Raw genomic sequence first — 11099 nt, forward strand, 5'->3', positions numbered from 1 at the left:
TAGAGAAGGTGACGTCAGAGAGGAAAGCATAATCGAGAGAAAAAGGACAAAGCAGAATGGGCTGATTGTCCTTGCACTGTTAAGCAGGTGCACTTTTTGGCAGTGGCGAGAAGGCCGAGACAGACTGAAGAGCAGTGCTGACCTCTGCTGGCTGCATATAGGGTTGACTCTGAGTGTATGTTAGCTAAATTATAGGTTTTTCTTTGTATGTTCGGTGCCTTTGTCTGCCAACCAAATCTGTATGTTACATTTCTGTATATAGGTACCAAACTACAAGGGGGTCTTTGAGTGATCATTTATTCATTCAAAGTTAAAAAGACTTCACGTTGCTAACGATAGGCTATATTAGACCATGAGAAATGCAAAGGAGGAAGGCACAAATTTACACATTTAACTAGTTTTGACAGTTTTGTTACTAGTTAATATAGAAATGTATCTTTTCAAAGTTGGTTCACAGTAAAAAGGACATTTTCTCTTTGTCATTTAACAGTAAAGATGTAGTGATGTAATTACTTCACAAATACTTGGCATAGTCTTTTTGTATTTCTAAAATTTAAGCCCAAAGCATCGTGCTGGGAGCTTAATTCGACTTACTACAACTGTGTTTAATTTATAAAGTGTAAAAAATACTAAGACGTAACAATGAACTTGTATTTCTTTTACTTGAGACATTTCAGGGTTTAGATTTCTTTATACTGAAAGAAAGAGGAACAATTAAAATATTTTTTTGTTTTGCTTGTTTCTAAGTTAATGGGAAAATGGGTCAATTTTAACTCATTAATGCCCAGTGTATCATATTTAATACTTACAGTTTTTTATGAGGTTTTGAGATTTTAACATCTGTGGGATATTTTTCCCCACTGCAAAATGTTAATGAATTGCACAATAAAGTTAAGCTTCTTTTTTTTTTTTTTAAACGCAAGAGTTAGCAATAGGGAAAAATAAAAAGTCATACATGGAAAGTAAAATTTAATTATTTTTTTTTTAAACAAATATGTCAGTTGGTTCAATAAACTCTCCATTTTCAAAAAAAATGAATTTTCTGGCAATCACTTCATAGCTCAGGTTTTAAGGGGATATAAAATGATTTTAACAGCCCTGCTTTAGATAACAGTAGAGTGAAAGTGCATTCAATACCAAGAACTACTTGATGAAAGGGGTTTTTTTGTATTATAAAAATAAATAAATTTTATAGAAAACAGAACTGGAACTAAACTGACCTTAAGAGATGTCACTTTCTGACAAAGAACTGGGAAGTGAAAGCTAAAAGTGAAAAACATCTTGGTACCTTTGAAAAAGCTTGTAGGAGCTGGCTGGAACCCATATTACTCATATGGATGTATAGTGCAAAAATCAAAGCACTCTGCTGCATATGTTTGTATGTACTATGTAGTTGTAGTATGTAGCGTGTAATCACTGTAAGGAAACCCGAAGAACTGAAATACAGCGTTTTCATTTATTTAGAGAATTTGATGACAAATTGTTTACTTAGGTCACATAAAAACATATAAATCATTAATGAGTTTTTTCTAAAACTTGTTTCCACTTTTGTCTTTCTGAGCTGACAAAGACTAATCTCTATTAAAAAACAAAATCTAAGACAAGTGAAGACCTCTCAGTCACAGTGCCGATCTGGGATCAGTGACTTTGCTTTGGCACATCTCAGATAAAATTTTAAAATCATCATCTCTCTTTACTGTTGAGCACAGAAACTCTTGTGGCCCAGTTACTTTCAAGTGAAGATCCAGCTGGAGATCGCATCAACAAGAGCACATTTGTGCCATATACAGATGTAAAGTGGATGACCCTGAGTTTCAAGCATGTTCTTACTTGGAAGAGGCAATTGTAAAACACAGTTCAGAGCTATGCGCCTGCACCTGTGCTTAGATAGAAACAAATCATTCGATCATCAAGACATTACTACTGAGGTAAAAGACAAAAACTTAAGGATTAGAAAGTGGGGTCTGTGAGTGGTCAGAGGAAAACCCGTGGAATGGCATTTTCCTCACGATCATCATAGACACGACCATGGAGCGTGCCCCCTTGATAGAACTGGCGGAGGTTGAATTTGGCAGGTGCAGAGACGTACCACATCACCACCCCTGTGGGGTTCACGGACACTACAAATTCAGTGGAGTCTTTGAGCGATGCGGTCTCATCTGTGAAGACGTTGAAAACCTACAAAGAAGACGAGAAACAGAAGTGAATTTCTCTAGCAAGTATAAAGACAGACATCTTGCTGATAGAACACTTTTGGTCTCAGTGGGAAACCTTTGGTCAGATGTAGCTAGATTCTCATCATGTGTTACTTAAAGATCTGTTCTAAGTCCATTGTTGTTCTCATTGTATATCCTACCACTAGGCCATATTAGTAGTCATTTTAAATCCATTTCCTATCATCTGTATGCAGATGATATTCAGTTGTACCTTTCTTTTAAACCTTATGAATTGGATAAACTATCCATTCTAATGGACTGTCTTAAGGAAATTAATGGTTGGATGGCAAACAATTTTCTGCAGCTTAATACAGACAAGATAGATTGTTTAATTCTGGCTCCAGAGAGCATTAAGCCTCAAATTAGACAATTATTGGGATGTTTCTCATTCACTGTAAAACCTCTGAATCTTTGACCCCCTCTGTGCTTTCTTCACTTAAGAAATATCACTAAACTCAGGACTGTTGTCTCTCAAGGTGAATTGGAGAAGCTTGATGTCTTCGTCTCCTCCCAATTAGCCTGTTGTAATGCCCTTTTTCCTTGTCTGTCAAAGGCTTCTATAAATCGCCGTTAAGCTGTCCAAAATGGTGTGATATTTTCTCATTGCTAAAGAGTCTGCACTGGCTTCCAGTTAATTTCAGATATCAATTTAAAATCTTGACTCGTACTGTCATGGCCTTACGAGGAGAGGCCCCCACTTATATTGTCAAGCTACTTCACGCTAATTCTCCAAACTGGATCCTTAGGTACACTGATAGTGGTCTACTGGGGATTCTACACCTGTCTGAAAACCATAGAGGATTATGCCTTCCAAACCTTAGCGCCAAAGCTATGGATCTCTCTCTCTTTCTCTCTCTGATACAGATACTAATATTTGGTCAAATATGATAGCTATATTTAAAAGTCCAATACTGTCAATATTTGTTTTCTTTGAGATTTCAAAACAAAGAAGTTGCAGAGTGCCCCCTGGTGGAAAAAAAAAATTCAAAGACAGCAATCCTAACAGGGTTGAAGGGTGTTTCACCCCTCTCGTTTCCTAATTTTCATTCAGTAGCTATTATAATGCTGACACCAATAACTAATACCGGCCAACAATATTGCCCGCTAATAAATGGTTTCGACTCTTCTTCATATTGTACATTAATAATGTTCAGAAAGATTCTACTGAATTTGTAGAGTGGCAGGGAACAGATGTCCAACTGGTGTATTATGGCTGAATTCCAAATCTCTAGGTCAGAGGGAAAGGAACAGCCCAGGGACTATACACAATATACACAGATGAAAGCCATCTCCACATTACACACCTAATATCTTCTACAGACTAGAAACCCATGTGATGAAGCCTGGGGGACACAATTGTTGGGCTGTTGTTAAATCTTGTTAATGTTAATGCATATACACCATACTGTCAAACTTTTGTCAATGTGGTGTATGTAAAGGCCCAGCATTACTACATCTCCTTTACCTTTTAGTGTGACTGCATTTGCAGGATTTTTTTTATCGTGTTCAGCTTAAAGGGATTTTATATAAAACACACCCACAATGTTTTGTTGTTTTAGTCATTCAATTGATATCCTAAAAGACCTACAACACATATGTTTCCGTAAATCTGTCTCTCTTCCACAGCATGTCTTTATCCTGTTTTCCTTCTCTCACCCCAACCGGTCGCAGCAGATGGCCCCGCCCGTCCCTGAGCCTGGTTCTGCTGGAGTTTTCTTCCTGTTAAAAGGGAGTTTTCCTTCCCACTGTCGCCAAACTGCTGCTCATAGGGGGTCATATGATTGTTGGGTTTTTCTCTGTATCTATTATTGTGCGATCTACTGTACAATATAATGCGCCTTGAGGCGACTTTTGTTGTGATTTGGCGCTATATAAATAAAATTGAATTGAATTGAATACCAACACCAGTTAAGCTCGCACAACTGCCCTGACCTGCTGCAGCAGTTTCAGCACTAGCATGAGTGACTATGCAAATTTTCTGTGCTTGCTTAGTGCGAAATAAGAACTGGAGCCAGCAGTTGTATCACATCCAGCTTGCCATCCTGACAGCTCCCTTTTGGTGTTCTCTTCCAGTATGACTCATTGGACCAGTGCCTGAGTTCCAGTGCTTCAACCATAATAACGACACCTGCTTTAAACAAGAAGCATGACTGTCACCTAGGGCAGCTCTGATTTAATGTCACCAGCCTGCCCCCGTGATCTGGCCTTGTGTATGACGAGCTGGACTTGCAGTTGATACTTTGTTGTTGTGTAACTTGTTTTTTTGGTTGTCGTTTGAGACACTCGCCACACCCTGGAGACTGGGTCAGGTGTTAGCTTCCACATTTCACACCACCCCAACTGATCACAGATTAGGAGTTGATCTACTTGGATGATTTTGGTAGGTTAGTGCAGCACATGATTTAATTTTATTCACGTAATCCTAATAAAAGACTGAGTCATGTACCGTGCTATAATGCTATAATATTTGAATAGATTTCAATCTTTTGTTTGTTTGTTTCTTGAAATTTTTTCCCCCGTTTGTTTTCTGTAGTGCTGTTTTACGTTGGTAACCTCAAACTTCAAAAACAGGGAAGTCTGAGTTAACCTTGCTTGCCAAAATTACCCCTCTCACCCCGAGTGAACCAGGTCGAAACACGATACACATCCCTCCTAAGTCTATAAACACATACCTTGTAGCTGCCTGCAGTGTAGTTGAGTTTGCTGAGGGAAGTTGTGTAGCGATAGGGCATGTCTGTACGACGGCTGAAGAACAATAAAGCGCTGGCATTTTTTGACAGGGGGCGCCAGAATACTTCAATGCCACTTTTCTCCTGGGAGAAAGAAAAAATGTGAACAATGAAACAAAAAAACATTGCACAAAAGTCCACAAAAAGAGTCATTTAAAAAAGAAATGTATCTACTAAATTGTGCTTCACCTTCACAATGCGTCTTCCCTGGATACCCAGGGCATCCTGGTTGATGCTGATGGCCATTTTGTTCCGCAGGATGCTCTGGGCACCGCTGGAGATGGTACGGAGGTCATTAGACATGAAAAGAGGAGCCGCCATGATCGCCCAGAGAGCCATCTGAGAACGAGACTGTTCCATGCTGAGGCCAAAGTCGCCAATAATCAGCTGTGAAGATTAAAAATTTTCACACCAAAGAATTAAATTGGAGGCTGTAGTCTGTAGTACATGTAATCTATCTTTCAGTATGGAGGTGTAGCTGAATGATTTGTGCACAACAAATATATACGTAGAGCACTGAAGAGGCTTAAACAAATCGTAGAGTAAGCAGAGACAGATTCTGTGGTTTGTTTTAAACAACTTCTGAAAACCCGTTTTTGTAGATGAGCTTTTGGTTTGAAATGAATCTCTGATCATATGTTAAATTTTGTGTTTGTTCATGTGTCTGTAAGTTTAAACATGTATTTGTGGCTTTTCTATTGCTTATGCTATTCCCTAAAGCACTTCACATTTGGGGAAGATATTACAAATTTCAATTGAACAAACCATATCAGGGTCGTTCCACCTTCCAGGACCTGCTGCAGGTGTCAGGGCGTCCTGATTTTCAAAGAACCAGTCAACAATGTTCAGTACACTGTCCCAAGAGTCCTGGATGTCACCATAGTTACGCCACAGGTTGCAGATCTCACCCAGCTGAGTGTAATTTACCTAAAAACACGCATCAGTTTCATATAGTGAAGAAGCAAATACTAAGTATTAGAACAGGATTCGAACAAAACATCAAAAAGTATTTTGGATTTTAATCGTACCTTAGGTGGCAGCCCACCCTGGTAGGCAGGCCAGCTGCAGGAATAGCCAATGGGACGCCCTGTAGCATTTAAAGCCTTTGACATGAGAGGGTAACCTGTTCAAAACAGTGAACAGGAGATCTCAAATGAGGTCCAATCAGCAATATCTTATTATCCACACAGAAAAGGTTCAGTCTTGTGTTTTTACCCAGCTCTTGCTCCGTGGCATTAGAGTAACAGCCGTCATATTTAAACATATCCACCTCCCAGTCTGCAAATGTTTGAGCATCTAATTCGATCTTGTCCAGCGGGGTGCCAGGGTAGCCCCCACATGTGAGTTTGCCCATGTCCCCATAGATGCCCAGCTTTAGGCCTCTGTTATGCAAGTAGTGTGCCAGCTTTTTGATTCCTCCTGGAAACCTGAAAGAGTAATATCAAACACACACATTTTAAAAAATGCCTTCAGCTTTCATTTTGTAACCACAGCATGATTTTTTTTTAATCCTGTAACCCAATTTCCTTTTGCACTTTCCAGGGAAGTGAAAATTCATATTTGTGCTGACACTAAAACATAAATGCTATCAATCTCCTGAGTACTGTGTTTTGCTTTTCACATGATTGTATGACTGTCACACTACTTCACTGACTGTTGGCCAATAACAGATATATGTTTACAATGGTCTTTGTGCTCACGCAGCAAATACTGCACCTCTTAGGATCAGGCTGCAGCCGTCCCTGATCGTCTCTTTGTTTGGAAGACCAGCAGTCATCTATGTTCACGTAGACATAGCCGAGTTCCTTCCAGCCATCCTCTGCAAGTCTGTCTGCCATGTCCATGAACAGATTTTCACTGGAAGAAGGACAAAGATGTTTCATAATTGTCTCAATCGCATTCCTATTTACACTGATACTGCATTTGAAGATAAGAGTGTAAAGAGTGTAAAGAGCACTACCATATCTATTAGATATTCTGTTCAAACCGACTGCTTCTACTGGCTTTTGTTATATCCTGTTATTATATCGCTATAAAACTGAGACTAGACCATTATAGTTATAATACCTAAATACCTTTTAAGTTTTCAATACAATCAAGCCTGGTGGTACACATTCAAAATTTTGGCTTACCTGATGCAGTTCTTTGGGTCGTTTTCACAGTCAATATCACATCGGTATCGTTCCCATGCCAACCACCCCATGGGAGGGGTCTTCATCAGTCCATTGTCAAGGGCCAAAGTGGTCCCAGTGAGCGCAAAGGCAAACAAGAGCACTGCAACATGCATTTCTGCAAATACAAAATTACAAGCTGAATCAGATGTTAGTGCAGTGTGTCAAAGATGAGCCAGAAGAGTACGTCCAGAAGACTAAAGGGCAAATACAGGTTAATGATTGCAGCACCTGACGAAAAATCACCTGACATGGGTGTGAACGCAAAACAACCTGCTCGGTGACTTACCAGTGAAATAGACTGATCGTGTCAGATGACCAAATAAAAATCACATGCTTATATAAACGATGTTCTGCTAAATAAAAGTTAGAATATAAAAGCTGTTCGCAACATGATCGTCATTTGGTTCTTGTAAATACGCAACACTCGATCTCAAGCGAGTTTTTTGTATTATAAACACCAACTTGACGGTAGCTTATTACGTATAACTAATCTGGCATAGACAACAATTATTCTAGCAATTTAAAACGCAGGGAATCTAATACACGTTTAAATGATTTAAACGAAGGGATTTGCTGAATAAATGTATGAAATGAAAAGCTGAACTCACTGAAGTCCGATCACGGCTCTTGGAAACTGAAAGCTAGAAAGAGCAAATAAGACCAAGAGCTCAGCCTCCTGCAGTCCGATTCTGTGCTCTTGTCTCTGGTCTCTCCCTCACTTCTTTAAATAAATACTGTGATAAAAGAAAATCCGCTCGGTCCTACTGTGGGGGAATATACAAAAAAGTACCCATGACAAGGAAGTGGGGGCCACGTGACAAAGGAACCCTATCAGCTGACCACAAACCAGGAAGCGAGACAAAAAGCGCCGGGGAGACCGTTGATTACAGTGGTTCCCAAACTTTTTTTGCTAGGCTCCCCTTTGTTTTACAAGGAAAATGTTGCCCCCCCCCCCCCCCCCCCCCCCCCCGCGCGCACGCACGCACAAACACATCCTCCAACCACACACACCTGTATTTTGCTCCATTGCGGTTTATTTCACACCTCAAACATTTAGTAAACAATTAGGCAAATACAAGTAATCTGCAATAAATTACAGGTAGTAAGAAAGTAAACTACTAACTCTTTTATGCTACGTCCACACCTACGTGTTTCGAATCACCGAAAACGGAGATTTTATAAAAGTCCTTTTTGCGTTTACATGTGGAAGAGGAATACAGAGTTCGTCACGCAATGTCAAAGGTATGTGCCTTTTTTCACGTCAGACTGTGCGCCACCTTATTGTTTACATGAGATGAATTGCAGAATGGCAGATAGAGACAAAATACTGTTAATCTGACTATCTTCAGTTTTTACACGCTTACATACACACGCAGTTACTGTCCCTCCATTTATAAAGGCAGAGGCATCACGGTGTGATTTTTTTACGTGTAGTTGTTTTTTTCTGTGTAAAAATATTCAACATTGCTGTCAATACATTTTTCAAAAAAATGCCTCTCTGTGCAAAATGGGTTTAAAAACATAAACAGCTGTGGGATACTGTTTGTCTTGATTTGAACCGAGGGAACAAATCGTAGCAGGATCAGCCTGATATTATTTGTATCCCACTGTAACTTTACTTTATACAGAGCTAACATCCCCAAAATGTCAGGTGTAGTTAGTCATTACAACAAGTGTTTGTGAACTAAAAATCAATTATGTGGGATACTGTTTGTCCATGATTTGAAGAGCCCAGCCCGCTCCCAACACAGGGAAAACCAATTATGCAGGAGAGACCTACCTTGGCACTTGTGCAGGTGAAACCAAAGGGAAGATATGCTTCACCATATTTTCTAGTCTTTGGCTTAGAATGAAGTTGGTTTGGAAACATATTCAGCTATGCTTCATCTCCTGCTCTGCGTTTGTGTGGGCGCCCTGTGTTAGCAGTGTCCAAGCATTTGGGGGGTTTTTTTTTTTCACTTTTCATACCGGACCCCACACTTTGGGAAGCTCTGGATTACGTTTATTTACCTCAGTTCTGTAGCTGATCTAACAAAAAAAAAAAAAAAAAAAAAAACACCTATTCCAGTTTCGAACTGTTTATGTTTAATGAGGTGATGTTAAATGTGATCAAATCATTCATACATTATGTTTCATAAAAAGCTATAGATTGTAGTAGCCTTCACCTCTCATTTGGCGTTACAATCCTGGTGATGTCTTTGGGTGATGAACAAAATAACTACTGCTTCTTCCTTACAGCAAAAGTGTAAACATATCCACATCCAGCAGGAGGAGCACTTGGAATACAAAATTTGGAACCACAAAACCTGGATTTAGTTGCTTCAAAAGTTGCTAAAAATTCATAGATGATAAATGCTATAAGATAAAGTCTTGTGACTCTCACTTTGGTGAAAATGCATTCAATACCAAGAACTAAAAAAAAAAAGACCAAGAACTACAAGTATTATATAAATAAATAAATAAATTTTATAGAAAACAGGACTGGAACTAAACTGACCTTAAGATAAGTCACTCTGGGACAAAGAACTGGAAAGTGAAAGCTAAAAGTGAAAAACATCTTAATCACTGAAAGGAAACCTGAAGAACTGAAATACAGCGTTTTCATTTATTTAGAGAATTTGATGATAAATTGTTTACTTAGGTCACATAAAAACATATAAATCATTAATGAGTTTTTTCTAAAACTTTTTTTCCACATTTGTCTTTCTGAGCTGACAAAGACTGATCTCTATTTAAAAAAAAAATCTTAAGGCTACGTCCACACGTACACGGGTGCAGTGTTTAAATGCTTACATATACACACACAGTTACTGTCCCTCCACACATACAACTTGGTTCTGCTTCTATGCCCCAGCTTTGTTTACTATTTCCCACCCAGGCTTCTAGACTTCTGATTGGCCAACATTTCTACACGGTTAAGAATATATCGCCAACTGTTGCTTTGGCATGTTCCTAGCAGCGTTTTCCTTCATTTCTGTGTTTACGTGTGGACGGGATTATTTTTTTAAAAGGAAAACGGAAAATCTCTGTTTTCAAAAATACCCGTGTACGTGTGGACGTAGCCTAAGACAAGTGAAGACCTCCCGATCTGGGATCAGTGACTTTGCTTTGGCACATCTCAGATAAAATTTTAAAATCATCATCTCTCTTTACTGTTGAGCACAGAAACTCTTGTGGCCCAGTTACTTTCAAGTGAAGATCCAGCTGGAGATCGCATCAACAAGAGCACATTTGTGCCATATACAGATGTAAAGTGGATGACCCTGAGTTTCAAGCATGTTCTTACTTGGAAGAGGCAATTGTAAAACACAGTTCAGAGCTATGCGCCTGCACCTGTGCTTAGATAGAAACAAATCATTCGATCATCAAGACATTACTACTGAGGTAAAAGACAAAAACTTAAGGATTAGAAAGTGGGGTCTGTGAGTGGTCAGAGGAAAACCCGTGGAATGGCATTTTCCTCACGATCATCATAGACACGACCATGGAGCGTGCCCCCTTGATAGAACTGGCGGAGGTTGAATTTGGCAGGTGCAGAGACGTACCACATTACCACCCCTGTGGGGTTCACTGACACTACAAATTCAGTGGAGTCTTTGAGCGATGCGGTCTCATCTGTGAAGACGTTGAAAACCTACAAAGAAGACGAGAAACAGAAGTGAATTTCTCTAGCAAGTATAAAGACAGACATCTTGCTGATAGAACACTTTTGGTCTCAGTGGGAAACCTTTGGTCAGATGTAGCTAGATTCTCATCATGTGTTACTTAAAGATCTGTTCTAAGTCCATTGTTGTTTTCATTGTATATCCTACCACTAGGCCATATTAGTAGTCATTTTAAATCCATATCCTATCATCTGTATGCAGATGATATTCAGCTGTACCTTTCTTTTAAACCTTATGAATTGAATAAACTATCCATTCTAATGGACTGTCTTAAGCAATGTTCCCTCTAATTTTTCATGTGTCTGAGCGAACACA

The 11099-nt window shown here is 39.3% G+C and overlaps 2 protein-coding genes across 3 annotated transcripts in view; both read right to left on the reverse strand.

Annotated features, from left to right (window-relative positions):
• Positions 1 to 1437: 1437 nt before the first annotated feature.
• LOC308396522 (alpha-N-acetylgalactosaminidase-like) lies at positions 1438 to 7924 on the reverse strand. Its single transcript, XM_080881889.1, has 9 exons — positions 7728 to 7924; positions 7078 to 7234; positions 6662 to 6802; positions 6161 to 6372; positions 5974 to 6068; positions 5711 to 5872; positions 5135 to 5332; positions 4889 to 5029; positions 1438 to 2178 (listed from the first exon to the last, which is right to left on the reverse strand). The coding sequence occupies exons 2-9, from the start codon at positions 7230 to 7232 to the stop codon at positions 1975 to 1977; spliced, it is 1308 nt and encodes a 435-aa protein (XP_080738015.1). The 5' UTR covers positions 7233 to 7234; positions 7728 to 7924; the 3' UTR covers positions 1438 to 1974.
• Positions 7925 to 9210: 1286 nt separating this feature from the next.
• Positions 9211 to 11099, reverse strand: part of LOC308397553 (alpha-N-acetylgalactosaminidase-like) — a 14758-nt gene continuing 12869 nt past the window's right edge. Inside the window, exon 8 of one of the 2 annotated variants that reach the window (XM_080883515.1) lies at positions 9211 to 10753. In XM_080883515.1, coding sequence (XP_080739641.1) covers positions 10550 to 10753 — 204 coding nt within the window. In that variant the 3' untranslated portion in view covers positions 9211 to 10549. The remainder of the gene's footprint in view (positions 10754 to 11099) is intronic. The other variant, XM_080883516.1, reaches the window with a different exon arrangement.

Source organism: Rhamphochromis sp. 'chilingali' (genome assembly GCF_963969265.1).
Source record: "Rhamphochromis sp. 'chilingali' genome assembly, chromosome: 5".
In the NCBI taxonomy this organism is placed as follows: domain Eukaryota; kingdom Metazoa; phylum Chordata; class Actinopteri; order Cichliformes; family Cichlidae; genus Rhamphochromis; species Rhamphochromis sp. 'chilingali'.